The sequence below is a fragment of the Glycine max genome, chromosome 19 (assembly GCF_000004515.6).
Source record: "Glycine max cultivar Williams 82 chromosome 19, Glycine_max_v4.0, whole genome shotgun sequence".
NCBI classification, from domain to species: Eukaryota; Viridiplantae; Streptophyta; class Magnoliopsida; order Fabales; family Fabaceae; genus Glycine; species Glycine max.
The window spans coordinates 45,549,871-45,574,011 of record NC_038255.2 but is presented as its reverse complement, the minus strand read 5'-3'; the positions used below and the strand labels follow the sequence as shown (position 1 = coordinate 45,574,011).

Genomic DNA, 24,141 nt, shown 5'->3' with positions numbered 1-24,141 from the left:
TTTTATTCTTTCTGTCATGATTGATTGGTAAGTAATTTTGATTTTTCAGTATTTTTCTTTATTCAAACGTTGCCCTTCAATGATTTTATTTATTACAAACAAGTTCTTTCGTTAGTTTATTTGTATCTAAAATTCTTTTTTTAATAAATACTTTAAGGTATTTTTTGTTCTAATTTGTGAGTGACTGTGATTAATAAATAAATTATAAATCCCACTTTCTGTTGTTTTCGTATTGTATGGTTGGATTTGAGTATTTGACAACAAAAAGAAAAAGTTGAAAACGACAAAAATCTATATAAAAAAAATACTACTGTGTTTGGGAACACAAAACTTGAAAGTTGATTTAATTTATGAATATTAGTCTTTACAAAGTTATAAAGTCGAGGTGAATTTAAATTTAAATTCCTTTATATTTGAGCTGTGTTTTTGTAAAAGTTTGTTCAAATATGGTAAATTCGAATCTTACTATTCTTGTTACATAAGGATAATAAAGTAAAACATTTTATTTATCTATTTTTTTTTTATTTCTGTAGTTCATGCCGTTTAAGTTTTGATTCTTGTAATTAACTATATATTAGATTTATTGGTTATCTCTCAAAGGATACTTGTGATGACATATGCGATAGAAACTAAAACTTAAATAGAGTAAAATCATAAAGACAATAAACTAAAATTTGAAAGCATAAAGATAAAAAAAAATTAATTAAAATTATAAGAAAAAATGTATTTGATTTAATAAAATAAATCTAATTGTTACATGTGTCTTTTTCAGAAATATTAAAAGTAACTTATGAACCGATTTGAATAAATTATGAAAGGAAATTTATTTTTTCCTTACTAACAGTAAGTGATTGCGTTACGAGGTAATTTTGTAAAATAATTGCGAGCCTTTACAAAAAGCAAGGGTGAATCTTAAAATTAGAATGTGTCATTTTCATAAAACAAAAGTTTTTTACTTCCTTAATTTGTAGCGGAGAAATGAGAATCATCTCCTTCTGAATAGAGCATATGGAGATTCGCCTTTTAAATTATTCCAAGTACACTGTATGAGAATAAAAGAGAACAAAAAGGAGCTTAAAAGGTTCACCACTTTTTATTTATTTTTTATATCACTAGTTTTAATAACGTAAATAAATAAATAAAAATATATTTATTAGTCACTTTTAAGTATAATGTTAAAATTAAACCATGTGAATAAAAATTAAACATTAAAAAAAGATTAACCAATTAATATACTCACAACTCAGTTCGGCGGATTAGTAAGAAACAAAAGAACTTAGTATATAAGAAAATATTCATATGAAGTAAATAGTCAGCACTTATTTAATTTGAAATGAGATACTTTAATAACTTACTTGTAATTTTTTTTGACTTATGAATGGAAAATTCGTCTATTTGAGTTTTTTTCTTACAATAAAGTATGAATTTTCAACCCTAAAAAATTCACATTAAAAGAAAAATTAAATTTTTAAACCACCACGTGCCTTTCTTTATTATTAGGTGCAAAAAGTTAAAAAAGGTAACAAGTAATTTAAAAAGAAAGATACCAATAACACATTTTTCTATACATTTTCTTTTATTAGATAAAATTTGTATAAATATTTTCATTTGTTTTGCGTGAGTTGAATTCTCAAAAATATAAATTTTAATTGATAAAAACATAAAAAAAGAAAGAAAAGGAATATATGATTATGAGTTTTTTGCATTGAGAATAGTGTGGGAGGATGCGAAAAGGGATATTCAAGAAGGGGATTTGGATGCGCTGCGTGTGGCGTTTGGATTGGACGTAATTACAAAGGCAATAAAAGCTTCGTTGCACTCCACGCCAGCCAGCCAGCCAGCGAAGCCATTAAATATTATTTCTCCTCATCCGCTTCATCTTCCTCGCGTCAAGTAAGCACATAAATACATACATCCATCCATACGCATCTCTCTACCTAGTTTCCTTATTCTTCTTCCTTCGCTGAATCCCTAGCTGTTCTCTTCTCCGATCCGATAATGGCCTCTCTATTCAACAATGCTAACGGCGTTCTCGGAAAATCCGAGAAGCTCATTATCGACACCGACCCTGGGATCGGTTAGTTTTCACTTTTTTTTACCGACTCTGCTTTTACTCTCTTCGTTTATTTACTACTTTTTCCCTTCATTTTTTTTATAAGAACACTTGAAAAACTGACGGAATTCACTTGTGAAATTGGAGTTTTAATTTGCAATATTTTGGATTGGAGATGCCAGATGAAGATGATTTTGATTGATGAGAATCGATCTTAGAATTTCCTTGTATTGATATCTGGATTGTGACTTTTCATTGGTTTTTTGAAAAGTAGTTTATTGTTTCATTAGTGAGATAGGAATGGCATTTTTGTGATTCTGCAGATGATAGCATGGCTATTTTTATGGCTTTTCAAAGTCCAGACGTGGAGGTTCTGGGTTTGACAACCATTTTTGGTAATACAACTACTGAAGTTTCCACACGCAATGCTTTGCTTTTGGTATGTGTTTATTTTCAAAATTCCTGTCTTCATGTTTGGATAAACTTCTTTGGAAATTTTTGCAAAACTGAAATCAACTCATGTACTTTAGTTGATTTTAGCTTACGAGTTCAGTTCATTTTATTTTATTTTCCGGTGAGTGCTTATGGAGAAGTTTATCTAAATAGACTAAAATTTTCCATGTCTTTTGTGTTAGTGGAAATGTGATCTTGATTGTGTTTTTAATATGCAAAAAGGATAGTGTGAGATCGCAGGCCGTGAAAATATTCCAGTTGCACAGGGAAGCCCTGAGCCGTTGAAGGTAACTATTTTAATGTGTAAATTTGAGCTTCTCTAATGTTGATTTGGTCAAATTTTGTTTTAATTGAATGCGGACTTTATTTTCTGCTATATCCCTTTGAACTCGGCATGATCCGATTTCTCCATTTTTTTTTTCTGGTATTAATTATGATTTATTTTCTGCAAAAGGGTGGAACGCCTCGTGTTGCTGATTTTGTTCATGGTAAAGATGGACTAGGGAACACATTCCTACCCCCACCTAAAGGTGAGAAAATTGAGAAGAGTGCTAGTGAGTTTTTGGTTGAGAAAGTCTCGGAATATCCCGGTGAAGTATCTGTGCTAGCACTTGGACCACTAACAAATGTTGCTTTGGTAAGTTGTACATTGCTGTATTGTATTCTATGGTCCTGCCCTTTATAACTTCAAATTATAGTTCCCTACGTTTGTTGATTTGACAGTGTCACTTCCATTATTAGGCAATCAAACGAGATTCTGCGTTTGCAAGCAAAGTGAAGAGAATAGTTATTCTTGGTGGTGCATTCTTTGCCTTGGGGAATGTGAATCCTGCTGCAGAAGCAAATGTAAGTGGTGATTCCTGTTAGTTGTGTTTCTTTGAGTAGGAAAAAAAAATACGACTAATTTGCATTTGGCCTTTCCATTTATATTTTGTAAGTTTCTTATGTTTGAAAAAATATGCAATCCAATATTGAGCTCCTTGACTTAGTGCCTTTGCCTCCCCCCCCCACCCCCACCCCCACCCCCACCCCCAACACTAAATTAGTTATCAATGAATGCAATTATGAATATTAGTTTATCGGTTTACAGTTTCCTTTACAGTTTTACGCGCTAAGTAATATAACTTGCAACTGTTTTACTTAAATATATTGCAAGCATTTCTCTTGGTTGTGGTTGGGGGACAGCAATTAATGGTCATAACTGCTAATAAATGGATTCTATTCTAGACCAATCCCAATAATCTGATTTCATCTCAAATGCGTCCTAGTCCAAATGACTATTCTACTTGCAGATCCATGGGGACCCGGAAGCCGCAGATATTGTGTTTACCTCTGGGGCAGATGTTGTTGTTGTTGGAATAAACATTACAACCCAAGTCCAATTCACAGGTAGTATTTTTATCCCAGTTTGTTCCAATTTCTGGTCTATCTTGAGCTATTTGCTGTTATTCTAGGTCAGGCACCATAAATTGAACATTGTCTTTTGATTTCAGATGCTGATCTCCTTGATCTGAAGGAATCCAAAGGAAAGTATGCTCCCTTCTTGAGTGACATATGCAAATTCTATAGGGACTTTCATGTAAAATCTGACCGTGTCCATGGTAATTTTTCATTCTACTTCAATGTCACTAGTTATGCTTCTACTAAAAAAGTTGCCATGGGAATGATGATTTGGCTTCTTTCAGGAATTTTCCTCCATGATCCTGTCAGTTTTGTGGCAGTTGTGCGTCCAGATCTTTTCACATACAAGAAGGGGGTAGTGAGGGTAGAGACACAAGGCATCTGTGTTGGGCACACACTTCTGGACCAAGGATTGAAAAAGTTTGTCCAAATTTAAAACTATTATTATTCACTCTAATTTTTCCTTATAATTTAGTGCTCAACATAATTGGATTCATTCATGCAGGTGGAATACGAGTAACCCATGGACGGGTTATTCTCCTGTTGCAGTTGCTTGGACTGTGAATGTCAAGGGAGTTCTTGATTATATCAGGGAGCTATTGATGAAACCCTGAAGTATAGGCTATAGGCATTTGTACTACCCATCTGACAGACAAAAGCATTGGAAAGTGATAGAAACGATAGCTTCTTATTTGCAAAAACATGTATAAGGTCATTTTCATTATTTCACTGAATGTCAATCAGAACTTTGGGCGTCAAGGATTCACAACCAGTTCTTACGCCGTTTAATATTATAAAGTTCATGTACCAATGGAATTCTCTACCTTCTTTGAGAAGAAAGCAGTCATTCTTTACTTTTCCTACCTCTGTCTGAACTTGCATATTGCTTCTTACTCTGGTACTATAGAATTTCGGTTTGAACATCGCACTAAAGACTTCTTCCGCTCATTTGGCAAGAAAATTCATAATTCCGTTACTATCTCAGTTCTGAATTCTGATGAAAGGACAAGAAATATGCTGCAATTTGTTTGGCTATGCGTCATTTTCGTATGGCTATGCAAGATTCTTAAGAATTTGGCGAATTACATACGTTTGTTTATGAAGTTAACGTAATATTCGAATATGAGTATATATACCTCCAATAGAAAAACAGAGAATATAAGCTGTATGGTAATATAAAATTTCCTAGTCCGTGAATTCCAATTTAACATGATTTTTTGTCTTAAATTTTGATGCTAAATTATAAACAATGAAGTTGCTTAAGTGGTAAGAAATCTACCACAATTATTTTTTAAATAAAAAACAAAAAAAAACACTTAAATAGTCTAATTAGAGAAGTTCTACTTTTAATAATAATAAAAACTAACTAAAAGGCACGGATATACACTTTCTATATTTGACTAAACCAATATTCTTTCTTAAAGGCATGGACAAATATTCTATGTAAGCATAGAGTAATATACTTAAGGTTCTGCGTTGATACTTGATATGTCGAGCACAAATAATTTCCAGAAAAGTCCTGCCAAGTGTTCGCAGTGACATTACTCTACGAACTTTATATGCTATCAAAGTTAAGTAAAATGCATTCTCAATATTTTTAGTAACTTTTAGTTATTTAATAAATATAAGATAGTAAACTTCATAATTCTCATATTTAACTACTGGGCTCAATTACATTTTTTATGCATTTATTATGATTAATGTATAATTTCACTCTACTAATCTTACTTGAATTTTCACTATAAGAAAATGTTATCACTAGCTGTCAGGCAAAAAATTTCACTATAATACATTTGGCTAAGTCAATGTAATCCAGGGCAATGAGGTGGAACATTTTGAATTTTCAATATGATTTATAGTAATAGATTTTTGGTCAATAATTTGACCTGGATGACACTAACAGAAAAGCCCATAGTAATCAACAGATAAAAATGAGAGTGTTTGAGTTTTTCAATACAATTTATAGTGGGCTTTTCAATCGGCTAGTACTATATGCAAGTAAGTAAAAAGGAGGAAAATTTGAATTTTTAACAAGATTTATAGAAGATTTTTCCTTGGTAATTTGTACTGGGCTAAGCCCAATGTAAATGAATTCTCTCTCTCTCTCTCTCTATATATATATGTATACATATATATATATATATATATATATATATATATATATATTATGAATAATAAATATATAATATAATTAATAATCATTTATAAAAAAAAAAGAGAGGAGGAATCAGAAATATAAACAATATGTTTTTATCAGATAAATATAAATAATATTTATAAAAAAAGTTCAACAATTAAAAAACAAGAAAAGAGAGAAAACCTCAAGTTTGTTTCGTCTTCGGATAGAGAACTGATGTAGTGGCAAGTTGGCGGGCTTACGGTGATCTAGAAAAGGAGCTGCCATAGTGGGAGGCCGTGGGGTGTGCGGCGTGGGAGAAGAAGAAGAAAACAGGGAAAGAAGATGAAATATTCAATCATATCATATGTTCATATTAATCTGTATATAAAATTAATTAATTACTGTATGTCGTTGGTTGAGTCCACAGGTCGTTCTGGAGTAGTTTTAACTTCATTATATTTTGTGATTGTTACTTCTTCTCAGGTCAATTTATCTACAGTTACGATTGAGAATTATTGGCGCTCTCTAATTCTTGAATTGATTTTGCACATTAATTAAGTTTGATGAAAAGTGTATGATCGTACTAATAATTAGTCACACACACCACCCTTATCAATCAGTCATGTGGGCCTTTAAAGCCCTGCTAGATCAAGAGACAAGAGTGCTCATAACATAGTGATACAAATTCTGCAAGATCAAAAAGATGCATCGATCTCTTCAAATGGTTCATGAATGAGAGTATAATGAAGCACTAACATATAGCACAAGTTCAGCTTGAGTTGTTGAAACGTGAAAGAAAGGATAAGGAAATTAAAAGCTTGGCTTTGAAACAAGCAAAGTCAAACGAAAGGGCATAGATCAACCACATTAAACAAAGCAGTTAAACCAACTCGTGCCACTTTTTTAGTTCAACAAATTGGCATTTACCTACTTCGCTGAAGGAACCACTTCAACTTCCGCACAGGATTATCCCACTTCAACAACCTGCGAAGAAAGCAAACTCTTACCTTATATATATAACTCCTCAACTTATAATGGCCAAGGACATAAATGTGTTATTGAGAGGATATTGTTTTTAAACATATCTGATAAAGTAAGGGTGTTAAAGCAATGGCAGAGAAGATATATTGGTGCTGTGTTGTTGTGTTTGTGGAACTAGTGCTAGTGTTGAGCGGCTGCGAGTCAAGCACAAACGAGTTCAGTGTTCCAATGTTGATGCAGATGAATATCAACAAAGCGTGTGATGAGATATACGTGGTTCGTGAGGGAGAGACTCTGCAAACAATTAGTAACAAGTGTGGGGATCCATATATCGTTGAAGAGAATCCACATATCCAGGACCCTGATGATGTTTTCCCTGGTCTCGTTATCAAGATTAACCCTTTCACGAATCGATAAAAAAAAAAAAAGTCTTGATTTTTGTGGTCTTGTTGAACAAGATTACAAGAGGAAGAGGTACGGTTCTTCTACTTTACGTAAAGAAAACTAGAAAAGCTTCTCATAAGGGTGCGGTTTATCGTAAGAACAAATATGTCGTCTGAAGCATCAAGGGTGATAATGCATCAAACTCCTTGCTGGTTGGTAGGGAAGGGTGGTGATTTTTCGTATTCCTTTTTTACATCATTTTACTTCATGAGGAAGATTAAAAAAAAAAAAAAGAGTGTAAAGTGGATGTAAAATGTGCGGAACGAAAAAATCAAAGTTTTAGTTGTAAGTATAAAAATAAGGGTAATTAAAAAAAGATACATGATACTTATTTTTATTTGATCTCTTTGCATTTCCTTTATTATCACGTACAATACTTCTTATCTTTTTTCCTTCAAAATAAGTTGAACGATAAGAGTATAAATGATTTGAGTTAGATTCACTTTTTGTATAATTTACTACCAGATTCAATAAATTTACAGTTTTTTTTTTTTTTTTTGCCTAGCAACCTAACTCAACCTTGATTAATTGAGTTGACTCAAATTGAATAATCAATTTGAGTAATTAAAAATATACATTTTAGAAATTTGAAAAAAAATCAAATAACAGAACAATAAAAAAAATATAAAATCATCACAAAATATTATATACTCCTACTATTTTTTTAGATTAAAATATATTTTTTTCCTTATGAATTGAAATAGAAAAGGTTAAAATTTTATTAACACAAAATTTTTTATCCTCATAAAATTAAAATATATTAAATTTTGATCTCCAATAATATTTAAGTAAATTTGAACCTAATGTAACAATTTGTGGTGATTATAAGTTTGGAAGTGAAAAATCATCACAAAACCCCAAAAAACTACCACAAATTGCATTTTTTTAATTTGTGGTATTATTTTTTAACTTGTGATAATTTTTAACTTTCAAAAATTTTCAATAGTTTTGGATATAACCGAAGCTTATTTTGAGAAAAAATTTGACATATTATAATTTTATGAAAATAAAAAATAAACTAAACTTTTTGCAACGATGAAACTCAAACTTTTCCTATTTTATAATATTTTTTTCTTTTTTCAATCACAATAATTTCTATGAAAGATATTCACATTTAAAAAAAATAAAAAATTCTTTTCATTTAATTTTTGTGAATACCATTAATATTGTTGATAAAACATTCTACTCATTCATTCTATGATTCCAATAAAAATCAATAGCTATTCTAATTTCTAACACCATAAATTTATCATTTTTCTTAAATGTAATAACTGATTCAATATGAATTTTCAAAAATAAAAAAAAAAATCTGGTCCAAGATAACATGGAATTTGAATAAGTATTTCCTCCAATCCTTCTTATAAGAACTAATTAATTAATGGTAAATATTAAAAACACTAAATGGCATACATTCTCTTAATAAATTTTAAGCAATAAAAAAATATTAGAAAGAGTGTTTCTATTACTTCTCTTAACTAATTCAACATGATTAAGGAAATTAGTTAATTTAATAATATTAAATTTTCCTTCAACTTATATTTTTTTTCCAAAATGATCCTTGACATTCATGAGACATACTTTTCTTTTTTTAATTTTGATTATGTTAGTCTCTTTCACCGTTAACATGCGAAGTATATATTACTTTAATTTTTATCAATTGTGCATGTGAATAGTCAACGTATGTCATAATTAAAATCCATAGTAATAAATATTTTAAACATATGAATTATATATTTTAATATTTAAAATTTCCTTTTATTCTATAATCTTAATTATTTTTCAATTTTTTTCTAAGTTATAGCATCTTTTTGTATTGAAATTTTTTATACCAAAATTTCTCTTTATGTTAGGATTTCAAATTATCAAATCTCAACTTTAAACACTTTTACATTTTTTTTTGTTTTCATAGTAAAGATTTCCTTTTAGTCGCATATCTTAAAAATCTTTCCATTTTTAATTTTACATTAAGATATCTTTTTTATAGTAATTTTTTATATCAAATTTTGTTTTTATGTTAAGTTTTTAAATTATTAGATCTCAATTTAATCATTAAATAATATTACATGTACTTATTAATATAGTATTTTATAAATACTAAATATTATATATATATATATATAAATTACTACTCATTCCGTTATTTTTTAATTGTCTTAAAACTCTATGTAGAAAGCAAGATATACAATAAATTTTCTTGATCCTAATAAAATAGTTTTCTAATTTCTTATTTTATCCTTTATCACAACAAATGCTTATGGTTAAACTAATTAAAGATTAGGTAGAAAATAGGGTATAATTGAGAAAAGAAAAATTAATGTTATCTTGAAATTTGACAGTATTTGATAAATAATTTTTTTCTCTTAAAAATATGACAATTAAAAAAGAATATAGGTAGTATTTTTATTAAATACTAGCATATTATTAATATTACACATAATAGGCCGTTTGTTTAAACATATTTTAAAAAAACATTATGCTTTTTTCATGTGTTTGTCTAATTTTTATTATTATAAAAAATAGTTTTCTGGTTTTTTAAGAAACAATTCCTATCTTATTCTAAAAAACACTTTTTTAAAAAAAACTTTTGTAATAAAGTAAAAAAAATTATGTTTTTTTTTATGTGTGTTGTGTAAGTTGTTTTTATCATAAAAAATAGTTTTCTATTTTTTTAAGAAGCTAATAATATCTTCTTCTAAAAAAAATTATTTTTTTAAATTACTCATGCAATTTTTTTCTTTAAGAAAATAGATCTAATATATAATTAATATTACACATGTACAGTGAGAATTCAAGATCCTAAGTCAATAGAGGTAAATTATAAAAAATAAAATCAGAATTATATAAATATAGATAAAATAAAATATAAAAATATAAAATTTTATTTAATAAATTTAAAAATATGAGGAGTGCAAGTGCACCTGAAGCCAACATAGGTCCACCACCGTCCACATGTACACACAAATAGATGTATTTATTGCATTAATTAAATAGGATTGATGTATGTATTCAATTAATATTTAATGTTGCATTTATATCTATTAAAGAATTTCTTTGTATAAATATTTATCATATTTATGTGTTATAATATAAAATAATTTTATAATATCATTTAATTACAACTTATTAAGTTAATTAACTTTTGTAATAATTATTTTGAAAGTCATATTAATAATAATAAATTATGTTTAAACAACCGTGGAAAAGTGTTATATCATATCCTCGTTAAAAGGAATCAAAATAAACGTAATAAATGATGAATAATTTTTGTTTTTGTTTTACTAGTTGTAAATTTTTTATTAGTGGTGTTCAACCAATAATTTCTCTATATTTGGGTAGATAAAAGGTGCGAAAATGGAGTCACCACTTACCTTGTTTGATTAGGATGTTTATATCTTGATAGCAATAAATCAAGAGTTCAAATAAGATTTTAAAGAGCGAAGTTCTCACGTTATATTATATCCCGACGCAGCGATTTTGACCTCATCTTATTTCGTGTAACTTTGTTGTTTAATTAATTTTCAGTTTATGGATGAAGTAATTAACACCATTGTATTTGGCCACTGGTGGAAACGAATCAACTTTTCAAATGACTTTGGTTTAAACTAAGTTTAGCACGCGCACAAGTGCACAACATTTTTAGTTTTCGGTCAAGGAATAACAATGAGCCAACAATAGAGAGAATTTGGTCATTATTTTAATTGTAGTACAAATTAACTTAGAGGGACGTAGGTAGTATATACTTTAAATGTACAGCCAAAAAATGTATATTAAATTTTCACATCACTATATTTTTTTAAAATTAATACAGAGTTAGTTCTAAATCCATAAATATTTTTTTATGTATCTAAGTAATTCTTAAGCGTAAGAAATTACTGTTATACAATTTTTAAATTTAATTAAATTAAAAATAAAAGAAAATAATATTTAAAAAATAATTTAATTAAAATACATTATCATTTTAGTCATAAATTATCATACATAAGAAATTTATTACTTTTTTATAACAATTACTTTTGAAGTCATACATAAAATAATTATTAATTACTTGACCAATTGACGGTAGAAAAGTTTGACCATGAATGGAAATTAATTTCCTTATAATGTTGACAAAATTTTCAAAATTATATAGGTAAATTTGATCCTCTTGACAAGGAAAAATACAGAGAAAATAAAAAACTTGCTTTGCTCTCGCTTCAGTCCCTATAAAACTAAAACGCATATCTAGTTTTTCTCTTCACTTCCTTGGCGCACCTCTAGGCTCTAACTTTTTCTCTTACACTTCAATTTTCCTATCTTCAAAGCACTCTCACGCACATGATGAACTCGCACAAACAACTCTTCCCCCTCTTCTCACTTTTCTTAGTTCTCTACCTCTTAGGTATAATATAAGCACAGATAAACATACCCCATGTTTTTTGTCCTTTGTTTTCTTATGGGGTCTTTTTTTTTTTTTTTTTTATCTAATTGATGATAAGCTTAAAATTTATTTATTTTTTACCTTATTACAGGACAAAGGGTAGTGCTGCAAGCTGAAGCAAGTCCTCAACATGGTCCAACAAAATTGTTCGTTTTCGGAGACTCGTATGCTGACACAGGAAACATTCAGAGAACTGTCTCAAATTCATGGAAGGACCCTTATGGCATCACCTTTCCCGGCAAGCCCGCCGGTCGTTTCTCCGACGGAAGAGTCCTAACCGATTACATCGGTAAGTGCAACTCTAACACTTCTTAATTCTCATCAAGTGCAACTTTTTTTTTTTTTTTTGCCTCACTATTTTATCTTTAGCTTTTAATTTCTTTCTCAACAAAAGTTTTTGCTTTTGGACCTGCTTTGTTTCATTTCATATTATAATGTAAATACTAGTATGCTAGACTGTTGATTATAGAAGTTGAATTGGTGGGGTTCATTTCTCTGCTGGCCTTCCACTTTTCCTTTTCTCGTGCTAATTGTCTATCTATTGATGATTCTGATGTTGTGCTGTTCTCTCTTTTGCCATTAAAATGTTGCATTTTATTGTGCTTATGTTGTAACATGTCACTTTTTCCCAATTCTCTCTCTCTCTTTTTTTTTACTCTGTTTTTGTTTGGATGGCGCGTGGGAGCTGCATTTTATCCCTCTCTTTTCACCTTATCGAATTATTTGTGCCATGTTCTTTACTTTCTGTCGTTACACCATGCTTTGGATGCAGACACTTTTGTCTTTATCATTACTATTTTTAATCATTGCTTTAACATTCAGTGCTCCACTCTAGTAATCACTTAATTGTGTTTTTCCATTACCGACCCTGCCCTCCCTTAATTTCATCTTTACTGCCATACTTATTTACATTTCATGGTATGATATAAACTTTTAATTGGACAAATAAATGCGTACTTGCTTAAGAAAAATACTACTACTACTACTACTATATTCTATTTGTTATGATTTTTTGAGAAAGTTTTAAAAAAATAAATGATTATTTTCTAAAAACTTAAAAAAAGTCAAACACGTATTAATTATGCCAAAAAGGAAAACGTATGTAGTAGCTAATTAATTAATTCCATGCCATTAAAATTGAATTCATATCGTTTAGCATGTAATTGTCCTGCATATTCCATTTTTTCTTCGGTCAAAATACCAAAGCGTCTTTGGCTTTGGGACATACTTATTTTTCTTATCCAAAAAATGGAGCCTTTTATCATTAGTGGTTCTGATCTAGACTTCTGCAGCTTTGCCAATTAAAGTAAAAGCGTTGTCTTACTTTACCAGGATTACACCTCAACTCCAAAAACAAAAGTAGTATTTGATGCTAATAACAATTAATTAGAGAGACCTCTTGATTTTCTTTCATTTGTTTAATCATCTATTTGGTTCACTCAATTAAGAAAAGAATCTTAACAAGTTTCCCATTCTTTAAAAGTATATAAAAGAGTGTCGTCAGTAAAAACTTTTTTGAAGAAATATATTTTTTCCCAACTTTTAGTGCAGAAAATTTTAAAAAAAATATATTAATCTTGCCACTTGTTTTTCTTTTCAAATCTTTTTCTCTTTTGTTGATTGGCTACAAGCCCTCATAATAATAACTATGTTATACTATCAGTTTTCGTTTAGCTGATTAATGAAGTATGTGTGTGGTCGTGATCTTGCAGCTAAGTATTTGAAAGTGAAATCACCAATCCCCTACAGATTGAGGAAACTGATGCCACAACATCTGAAATATGGGATGAACTTTGCGTTTGGGGGCACTGGTGTCTTTAACACTTTCGTTCCACTCCCAAACATGACAACACAGATTGATTTCTTGGAGCAACTCATCAAAGACAAAGTGTACACTACCTTAGATCTCACCAACTCGGTGGCCCTTGTCTCTGTCGCTGGAAATGACTACGGTCGTTACATGCTAACAAATGGCTCCCAGGTAAATCATTATTTTGAGTTATTTATTCTAGCTAGTCTTCACTTTAGAGAATTTTATTTCTTCTTTTGAGAGAAAAAAAATCACAGCATACTCTTGGTTTAATTATTAATTTTTAGGCATTGTATTATTTACACCATGTCCAGTTTAGACTCTTTCCTTTCTCCCCTAAATTTTGATTAAACATTATTCATAAATAAAAATAATCATTAAAAGTCATAAAAACGTAAGTAAATTCAATATATTTTAGAATAAAACAGAAGGCTCATTGTGCTCACATTTTCAATAGTATCATCTTCTTTTTAGTAGGCTTACTTAGATTTAGGTGGGTTAGGTATACAATTATTCTGGGAAGAAAATTCACCTTCACTTTTAGGTCCAACAATTGTCAAATTCTAACAATAGCCCAAGGAAATAAACCAAAGTATATTAAACAAAAGTCATATTATAAATAATTAAATTTTACTAATAAGTGTCCTTAACATTGATTAATAAACTAAAATAAAAAAAAATTTATCCTAAAAATTATTAAAAAAACGAAAAAAAATCATAAATAAAAAATTTTACATATCTTAATAATTTGTTAATCAATGTCATAAGAAAACTTGTTAGCATTTACATAAATAATTTTGCAACTTAATCGTGGCATTCTTAATTTGCATGTATATATGTATGTAGGGTTTACCATCTTTCGTGGCCTCAGTTGTTAATCAAACAAGAAGCAATCTTATTCGCATCAAAGGGTTGGGGGTGAAGAAAATAGTGGTGGGTGCTCTACAACCCCTTGGATGCCTTCCCCAGGAGACAGCCACAAGCTCGTTCCAACGTTGCAACGCCACCTCCAACGCCCTCGTGCTTCTCCACAACAGCCTCCTGAACCAAGCAGTGACCAAGTTGAACCAATTAGAGACCACCAAGGACCGTTATTCCACCTTCGTAATCCTCAACCTTTTCGACAGCTTCATGTCGGTGTTGAACCACCCTTCCACCCACAACATTCGGAACAAGTTGACGCCGTGCTGCGTTGGCGTAAGCAGTGGGTACTCGTGTGGGAGCGTGGACAAGAACAATGTGAAGAAATATAGGGTTTGTGATGACCCCAAATCTGCTTTCTTTTGGGATCTTGTGCACCCTACGCAGGCTGGATGGCATGCAGTGTATAACAAGTTGCGAACCATGAACGCTCTTCAACACATTCTTTACTAGTTAGTTCATTAGTTGTGATCACTTGCTCTTTTTGTTTTGTGTTCAAATAATGCATGTCTTTTTGGTAATTAGATTGTTCCTCAAATAGTGTTTTGTTTATTCGGACTGTGGGTGGTGCAATGTGCAAATAGAATGTTCTCTTGTTGTCCATGCTACAACGTATTCGCTCCAAATAAGTTTCATTTAAAATTATCATTTTTAGCATCAAAACATGCTTGATAAGAATTATTCTTAGACAATCTTTGTGACTTTCTTAATTTTCAATTGAAAACAAATTCGTTACATGCCTTTTTAAATATTTAACCTATCTTAAACATTAGTATTATTAATCATTTTGATTATATGACAAATTCCATCAATATATATAATAGTCTTTCATTAACGATTTTCAATGAAATTTGGATCAAACCAAGGTATGCTTGGCCTTACCCATTGTCTTTTTGGTACATAGGAATAATAAGACAAAAGGAGAACAGAAAAACAAGCGAGCTAGGAAGCGTGAATTAAACCATATCCTAGCGCCGCCAATTGTTTGAATAAGATGCTGATCGAGAATGTATATATGTGCCAAAAACTAACGAATAAGCTAATAATTATAATTTCAAGTTAGTTAAAGTTTAGAAGCTGAAAGTTGAAAAATGATATAAAAGAATATATCTAATTACTTGGTCACAATTTAAAATTTGCTAACTATTATATATTTTTAAATAATTATTACTTTTCATATTTTAATTAATTTCATATAATTTATCATCTTAAAATTCGTATTTTTTAAAATTTTATTCTCATTTTGAAACGTTTTAATCAAATGATGATATGAGATAATATAAATTGATTTATATTATAATTTTAATTATTTTATATTATAAACACTAGTAAAAAATATGGATTTTATAAAAAGTTACTGCATCAGTTATTAAATAACTTATATAAAAAAATATGAAGACAATTTTGTAATAAGTGAAATGTTTTTATATTGATTATAGTCTAATCGATGTCAAAGAGATTTCACATCGGTTCTTTTTTCAACTGATGGAAAAGTTTTGACTATTCCTTTTTCTTCTATTTTTTAGTCCCAACAAGAAGCATTTTAGAGTCATCATCAAGCCAATCCAAAAAAATACCATTGATATCTCATGATTACCACCAGTGCCTTAGACACAACCATTGAGAGATGCTTCCTAGTTTCCTGATTTTTTTGTTAACTAGGGTCATTACTCTCTATGAGAAATAACATTTTAAGAAAATGAAATAAATTCAATTAAAACATCCATGTTTATATGCAATTCTCATTATGGCTCTGTCTAAGGTCTTGCATACCAAATAATAATACAAAACATGGTGGCAAAATGAGCAGGACGACCTAATGTTAAGAGCAAAAACTGGATTAGATAAGATCAGCTCATATTTTATATATCTCATTTTTTTTAAATTCAGCTCATATTTTATATATCTCATTTTTAAAAAAAAATTTCAATTGCACAAGCATTAAGCCTGCGCCAGGCACTGGTGGAATCAACTACCCCAGCATGCATATCCAGCTCTCGAGGGCAAGTGATAGAATTTCTGCAGTTTTTCTTCGAACCATAACTAATGTAGTAGGATCTCGAAATTCAACTTACAAGGCCAAAGTTACAACACCCAAGGGTCTTTCCGTGAAGGTCATCCCAGATATGTCGAAGTTTAGTCGGCTGCACAAAAACTGTCGTTTAAGGTTGTGCTGAAGGGGCCTCCAATGCCGAAGGATAAATATATGGAATCTGCATCACTTGAATGGAATGACTCTAAACACACTGTCGGAAGTCCGATACTTGTCTTTAAGCCAATGTATTGAACCGAATCCCGTAGTGGACACATCGTATAATCTAGGAATTTGAGTTCAGGAGTTTTTGGATTAAAAAGAAATAGATTCATGAGTTTATTTGGCGACAAAAAATAAAGGTTCAATAGTTTTCCTCTTTTTGCCTTGTGTATATTTTTGCTTTAGCTTAACGAAAAAGAATTTAGCAGCACGAATGATCAATCCATTCATTATTTCACACTCCCTTCGTAATTAAGTTGTAGGATCAAACACTGCCTCAACTCAAGCCATAAACGATTATGAGCAATACCACCGACATTATTTCATGTCATTCACCCTAGGGGACGGCCAAATTTTGAGCCTAATAAACAACCTGCAGATATCCATGCTCTGAAATGTAATAGGATCCACACACAGTATAAAAGCCGTTGTCCGCAAGCACCGAAAAACCTAGTTAACGGCATTTTGAGCTCAACATTATTAAATATCTCCACTTCCGCTGAAAGATATCTCAGTTCTCAAGTAAGGATAAAACGGTACATAGACCTAAATTTCTCTCCTCCTGTCCTTACAAGACATAACACAATTTCTGAGGTTTACTGATCAGAAATTGAAATTTAAAGAATCCGGAACATAATAGCTATCAATAAAAAATTTGGTCAGTTTCACCATTCAAGAAACCAACTTCCCTATGCCCCTCTCTCCTCCGCGGGAGGAAAAAAAAATCCTTGTATGAGTAAAAAAGAAACAAGCAAGATTGTTGGCAAAAAAAATTAAACCTTCAACTAAGTCAGCGCTATACATGATTTGGAGTTCAGTTCTTTTCCTTCAAAGGTCCTCAATGGAAATAGTTAACCTGTGTCGCGGAACTTGCTCCCTTTGAACTTTGAATATTGCATATTAAGAAGTCAACAGTGCATCCGGGACTGGCGGTTATGGATGCTTTTCTGCTTCGTTAGCTCCTTTCTCCTCTTTCTTGCTTCTGCAGCAGCAACTGCATCCACTAGATTTTTCTCCTGGCAAATGAACTTTTCTTGTTTCTTTTCCAGTGAAGAAGTTGAAATATAAGCTATTGAAGATACTTTATTGTTAGGAGCAGAAAGTAATTGAAAATCATGTTCTTGTTTGACAGCAGAAGCATGACCATTACAACCGAGTGCAGGTCCATGATATTTTTCTATAATGTAACATCCTGTTTTCTTCTCACCTCCATCCAAAGATGATCTTGGAGTGGCACAACCAGGGTTATTAATAGGTATGGCCTCTGTCCAGCCACAAGCTTCTGTTTTAAGTTTGATAGGTAAAGCTGCTTGATAATCCACATTTGCCAGTGTATTCAAAGATGAACTAGAACTACAAGGTTTACATAGAGAAAGATTATCTTGTTCATCTTTCAGGCTATTGGAAGGAGATGATTGTCCATTTCCAAACTGTGGAAGAGGGAATAACCAAGGACACGGAAACATGTAAAATGGATTTTGAGTTCGATTATCATTTATAAGGTTATTTTGCTTGTGACGTGATTCAGACTCAGAAGAACATGGAACATTAGCATTAGGTGGAATGGCGATGGAATTAAATGATGTATTTTGTAGATGAACTGGATTAGAAGACTGAAGGATGGAAGGCCAAAATATTTGTGAAACTGGAAAATGGTTATAAAGGAACCATGGACCATTACCGGATGAAGGTGTTATCTCAGCCACAGATGACACAGGCTCAACAGGAGTTTTCTCCACTTCAGTGTTTATTGACTTGGCTATCTGCAAATGGAAGATAATGTTGATTTACCTGTATTGATATACTTTCTTTGCAAACAAAAGTTATATTATGCTTACAGATTTCTACCACAGCAAAACATCTTACCTGTGTCTTCAAGTTCTTATTTGTAGTCTCCAAAGACTCATACTCTTTCAAAGCCAATTCTTTCTCCTTTTTGTCAGAAATGCCACAAAATGAGATAGCGTGAATGATCAGGTAAACATCAAACGGGATTAAATAAATTGAGAAATTATAAATATCTTAAATAGATGTTTCATACAAATAAGTGCAACAAAATAAAGAGGAAGTGGAAAAGGAAAATGTTAATAAGATATCAAATAAGAGATAGTACCATACCCTCTTTAGGTTTTCATTCTCTGCCACCAAAGTGGCAGCTTTTCTAGTTAACTCCTCACACAGAGCCTGAAACATTTTTATATATACAGACATAAAAAGGGGAAACTTCTAAAAAATTCAATGAGAGATCAATCAACCAGAACAAATAGACAGCTAAAAAAGAATCAAAGTTTTTTTTTTATATAATAGTTCTTTTTAAATATCAGGTTTATTTTAAATTTATCATTCACATAAGTAATATGGGATTGAAATCTGCAATAACCTTTACTTATAATTCATAATTTAACTATAGATTCAAGAGCCTTTTGGTCGAGCTAAAAATATGTTGCTATACAGAATAATATAGAAATGGAACTCCTAATCTGAAAGTTTTGCTTCAAAAATCTTGCCAATAAAAATGATAGATTTCATATTTTATTGGCATAACATGTATTGCCAATTAATATTATTAATTCAAACTAAAAAGTTAGCAGAATGTGAATGAGAAGTCTAAAGGAGAAAGAAAGAAACAGAACACAGGACAGGATAAAAAAATAGTATCGTAAAGTGCAAAGGAATAGAGGTCAACAAAATTTCCGTTCTGCCTGCCTAACTCTCAAGACAATCAAAATAGGGCTTGTTATAGTTATCATGCACTATGAAAAACATGCTTAATCCTCTATCCTGCCACAGCGTGCTATTGACTATTTGTCAACTTCTGTATTTTGGGACACGAAGGAGGAGTCAAGTTGTTTATAACCAAATTTTTGTTCTGACTGCCTAGCTGTTAATACAATCAAAATAGGCTTATAGTTATGATGCACTATGAAAAACATGCTTAACCATGTTAGTTTTGGGTAGAAAACCACATGCAACTTGGCTGCGACAGATCTAGAAATTTTATGTTGTGAGGGCAATACTCTGATTATGGAATATTTTTTATACTATTTCAATTTATGAAGACAATTTATAATTACACATGCATATTGTATTAAGAAAATTAAAAAGTATGTGGGGGCAATAGATTCATCCCTGCATCTTCTCTGATTAGATGTTTTAAGAAATTTAAATTCCAATCTTTCTGTCTTGTGAGAAGTTGGGACTTATAAAAACAATCATATCATGGCTAGTGCCACAACAGGGACTGGGACTATGCTACAAGTTTGAAGGACATTAAAAGATGTGCTGTTCTATGATCATGGTACATTCATTGCTACAAGAACAGTTTAGATTGCCATCCAATTACTAAGTACAGTGTGAATAAGCCATGTCCAATGAACAACTGTATCAGGGAGGGAATGAATAATAAATAAGTTAATCTGAAGATCTCTAAAGTGGAAATGATGATTAAAAGGCACAAACTATAAATTTGATAGACATTCAAACCATGTGGTCTATTGAAAAAAATGAGGTCAACACTGGCATTTCTGCAAAACACATCAAGCATGTGCTAGGTGTGTGCTTGGTTTAGATTTGGGACATAAGTAAATCTAACAATAGTATTTTGATTTGCCTATGTAAATACCTGCCTACGGCGAATTGTCTGTCTAGCTGACTCTCTATTTGCCAATATCCTGCGTATCCTCCTTGCTTCTTTTTCTTCCTAAACAGAAAGCCCAGTAAATTACAAGTATCAACTAAACCCAGAATGTGCAGTAGAAAAAAATTCACGTTCTTATTATCTTATACCTCGGTTAAATTTCGCCTTGACTTGGTGGTTCGAACTAAAGAGTAACTTGTGTTAGGTAATACATCAGCATCCTGCTCGACCTTCATGTGCCTCGAGCAGTCATCCTGCTGAAACATTTCTGTTTCTACAGATGTAGTGGATATTTTTTCATCTGGCTGCTGACCTGCAATAGCTTGGCCCTGCCATAAATTAAACCATTTCTAAATTCCTGCATAAAATGTTACAACTTGGTAATACTCTCTTAGTTATTGGATGTGAGCTTTATTGAATTGATTTATCCATTTTTATACCAAGGAAAAGAAAATCGACCATGTTAATCTCCAGAAAATGCAGGGACATAGATGTTAAATGTTAATCAATATTATGCAAAGTGAGGAAACCAAAAGAAAGTGAAGAAAATATACTTAGGCATGGATGTCACATTAACAAAGTCTCACACTATGTATTCTGAATATTACCCAATTATAGAAAATGGAAATAAATTCAAGCAACCAATATTAGACATGTTATTAGCTTGTTTTACTCATAGGCACTAGCTTTACCATACAATTTGTTAGTGCAGGCATGTGCATAAATTTTACCGTAGGAATATCCCTTTAGCAGAGTACCAAAAATAGCTGTATATGATGTACTGTGGATTTGGTTCTCCTAAAGCATGCAAAGATAAAGTAATCTAAGATTCTAAGTCCACTGTTATGTATGGAAAAGAAAATCAACTGTTGATATTCCAACACATCTATAATTTGTTTTATCAAATTACTTACTTTTCTCTTTAAAGTAAAAAGTAATCGACCATTGATTATTTCATTAGATTACTTCCTTTACTCTATAGTAATTTGCTAATTTTAGAGGAGGCATATCCATGTTATAAATATTTTCTTTCGATGCTAACAAAACCAATGAACATAACCAGTAATGACAAAAGAATGCGGGACTATGTCTCTCTATTTCTTAAAAAAAAAAAAAAAAGATACAAAAATGCAACCCAGACAATGGATGAGTCTTAAATAGAAAAACACTGGTCCCTACTGCAAAGCTGTGGCTCAAAACTGCGGAAGAATTGTTATTATTTTGTTTACGGTTCGGTCAATTTTGGAAAACCTGTCTTACATAATCCGATGCCGTATGTCTACGTTGAAATTGAAATAGTTATCTTATCTGAGTCGCTTCTTCCGCACCAATATAAAAAAAATAAAAAATATATATCCACATACTTTTGGACTCGTGTTTGTGATTGCATAAAAATACATAGCATAATTCAATAGTATCAGTGTGTGTAACTATTTGTGATAGCGAGCGAGGTCATGCGTGTTGAAATTGGGTTGAAATGATGCGAATAAATAAATGAAAGAAGAAGAGTGAGGGAAAACGAACCCCAGGCCCAAGAGAGAGATCCGAGTGAAGAAGAGTCGGCGACTCGCGCATGACTCGGGTTGTGTCTTGTTTGGTGCACCATTTATCGGAGGAGTGAGTGTTGCAGTTTGCCAACTGCGCCAGAGTCTCCGCCGCCTCAATCTCCTCGGAGTCGACGAGCCGATCCAAACGGAGGCACGAGGAAGAGGAGTAAGAAGAAGATGAAGAAGGAGAAAAGGTGGAAGCAGAGCGCTTGTCCGATTCCGCATCCATCATGGTGACGTTGTTGATGGCGTTGCAACAGAGAGAGAGAGAGAATATTAGTGTAGTTGTTCAAGTAACGGTGGGAAGAGCGAAGAAGCGAAGAGAAGAGAGAAAAGGAGAGGGTATGAGATCACTGAGTGGTGAGCAGGGGAAGCAGACAGATAGTAGATGAGTGCCACGTGTCGTTGGAGCTTAGAAGCGGACATGTGTGATAATAAGCAGCGATGTATCTTGGATGGCCACGTTGAGGGAATTACCACGTAGGCGATTTGCCGCATTGCAAAAGTCGGCCCCTTTTTAATATTCTTTCTTTAAATTAATTAATTCAGGTTACCACGTTAATCAAACTCCAATACCTCGCCACCACTCACCATAAACTAAACAATTCAATTTAAATCTTTTAGTTTAATTAGAATAAATTGAAAGTATAAAAAATACCCTTCCCTTGTTGTTATTTTGTTGCTCTCCACGCAATACAATATAAATATTATTTTGTTATATATTATCTAATATGATTTTGTATATTAATTATTTTATACAATCATATTTTTCTTTGTACATTTCTTTTACCCTCGTTAATAACAACGAAATTATATTTCGGTTTGTTAAGTTTTTATGAAAAAAATTATAATAACTATAACTGTAAAATAATTTTTTAAAATTAATCAAATTAATAATGGTATAAAATATTTTTTAAAATTAAAATTAAATTTATTAAGATACAATTTACCTTTTTAATACTAATCAGTATCATATAAACTATACTTTTAATTAATTATAACAGAAGTTTCTGTTTATAAAAGTAATCAAATCAATTATTATTTGAATTTCTTTTAGTAACAGTAATCAAAATAATAATGACATTAGTTTGTATCACGATTAATTTGATTATAATTAAAAAATATAATTTATGTCATCACTAATTTACATTTTAATTAAAAAGATAGTTTATATCACAATTAATTTTATTAGTATTAAAAAAATAACATGTGTCATTACGATAATTTATATCATAATTAATTTAATTATTAAATAAATTACACCATTATAAAATAATTAAAAACGAAAAATATATATTATAACATAATGGATTCCGTTTGAATTATAATTGTGTTATATTTAAAAGTTAAAAAAAAAAAAAAAAAGCGTGGGATAAGAGTAGGAAATAGGGTGCGGAAAATATGGAGAACGTCAGAGGGAAGGGTGAGAGAAAGGAGAAGGAAAAATAAGGAAGGAGTAATATTATATTTTCATTTGCTTTAAATATTATTGATTATCTTTTTATTTATTTATTTTAAAAATAAGGAAGAGGTAATATTATATAAAAATAATATTTTATATGATATAATAAATGAATGGATGGATGATTTCAATTAATGAGTGCACGATTGTCAAATATTTATTATTACACCATTAACATCTATTAACTTTTTCTTCGTACTTATTAATAATGTGCATTTAAAATCTACTTTATGTATCATGAAACTAATATGATTTTTAATCAAAAAAATAAAATAACTACAAATAATTACAGTCACAGTCACTTCTTTCTTGGTTGGAAATTAAAAATAAATATTAAAATATCCACTTGTTCATATGTCAACTTGACAATATTTCGGCTGTGGTTTATCATTGATCCTAAGCAGTTTCGGGCTTGGGAGTATTATAGGATGAGTAGAGAGGCCCAAATAGATTGTTTTTAAAGAGTAGATAATTTAGATATATAATTTTTTATATGATTTTATTTTATTTTATTTCCTAAAATACTAGATGATGATACACATATGGTTATCATCCATTAGAATTATTATTTAATATAAGGTTTGCACTCTATTGAAGTATTAATGAAAAAATATGAAATTTATTTTATTAGTTTTTCTCTGT

General features: G+C 30.8%; 4 protein-coding genes across 11 annotated transcripts; 3 read left to right on the top strand and 1 right to left on the bottom strand.

Moving 5' to 3' along the window:
• The first annotated feature begins 1,706 nt into the window (after positions 1 to 1,706).
• LOC100787563 (uridine nucleosidase 1-like) lies at positions 1,707 to 4,770 on the top strand. 3 transcript variants are annotated; one of them, XM_006603647.4, is made up of 10 exons: positions 1,716 to 1,893; positions 1,976 to 2,077; positions 2,377 to 2,492; positions 2,734 to 2,793; positions 2,961 to 3,143; positions 3,248 to 3,352; positions 3,799 to 3,895; positions 4,000 to 4,107; positions 4,192 to 4,327; positions 4,413 to 4,770. In XM_006603647.4, exons 2-10 carry the CDS (start codon positions 1,999 to 2,001, stop codon positions 4,519 to 4,521), a joined length of 993 nt encoding a protein of 330 aa, XP_006603710.1. In that variant the 5' UTR covers positions 1,716 to 1,893; positions 1,976 to 1,998; the 3' UTR covers positions 4,522 to 4,770. The 3 variants fall into 3 exon arrangements, with proteins under 3 accessions (XP_040868326.1, XP_006603710.1, NP_001242310.2); NM_001255381.3 differs by having other exon boundaries at positions 1,835 to 2,077; XM_041012392.1 differs by having other exon boundaries at positions 1,707 to 2,077; positions 4,000 to 4,327.
• A 2,296-nt stretch (positions 4,771 to 7,066) lies between these two features.
• On the top strand, positions 7,067 to 7,791 carry LOC100500439 (BON and LysM domains-containing protein). Its single transcript, NM_001352767.1, has one exon. The coding sequence runs from the start codon at positions 7,137 to 7,139 to the stop codon at positions 7,422 to 7,424; it is 288 nt and encodes a 95-aa protein (NP_001339696.1). The 5' UTR covers positions 7,067 to 7,136; the 3' UTR covers positions 7,425 to 7,791.
• A 3,833-nt stretch (positions 7,792 to 11,624) lies between these two features.
• On the top strand, positions 11,625 to 15,291 carry LOC100788092 (GDSL esterase/lipase At5g03610). The gene is made up of 4 exons (XM_003554376.5): positions 11,625 to 11,829; positions 11,960 to 12,157; positions 13,581 to 13,849; positions 14,525 to 15,291. Exons 1-4 carry the CDS (start codon positions 11,766 to 11,768, stop codon positions 15,050 to 15,052), a joined length of 1,059 nt encoding a protein of 352 aa, XP_003554424.1. The 5' UTR covers positions 11,625 to 11,765; the 3' UTR covers positions 15,053 to 15,291.
• A 2,056-nt stretch (positions 15,292 to 17,347) lies between these two features.
• Positions 17,348 to 22,439, bottom strand: LOC100788624 (uncharacterized). 6 transcript variants are annotated; one of them, XM_041012654.1, is made up of 7 exons: positions 22,015 to 22,439; positions 20,640 to 20,819; positions 20,476 to 20,553; positions 18,972 to 19,037; positions 18,720 to 18,785; positions 18,535 to 18,616; positions 17,348 to 17,922 (listed from the first exon to the last, which is right to left on the bottom strand). In XM_041012654.1, the coding sequence occupies exons 1-7, from the start codon at positions 22,267 to 22,269 to the stop codon at positions 17,762 to 17,764; spliced, it is 888 nt and encodes a 295-aa protein (XP_040868588.1). In that variant the 5' UTR covers positions 22,270 to 22,439; the 3' UTR covers positions 17,348 to 17,761. The 6 variants fall into 6 exon arrangements, with proteins under 6 accessions (XP_040868588.1, XP_040868585.1, XP_040868586.1 ...); XM_041012651.1 differs by having other exon boundaries at positions 18,061 to 18,616; positions 22,015 to 22,435; XM_041012652.1 differs by having other exon boundaries at positions 17,348 to 17,893; positions 18,061 to 18,616; positions 22,015 to 22,435.
• Positions 22,440 to 24,141: the final 1,702 nt, after the last annotated feature.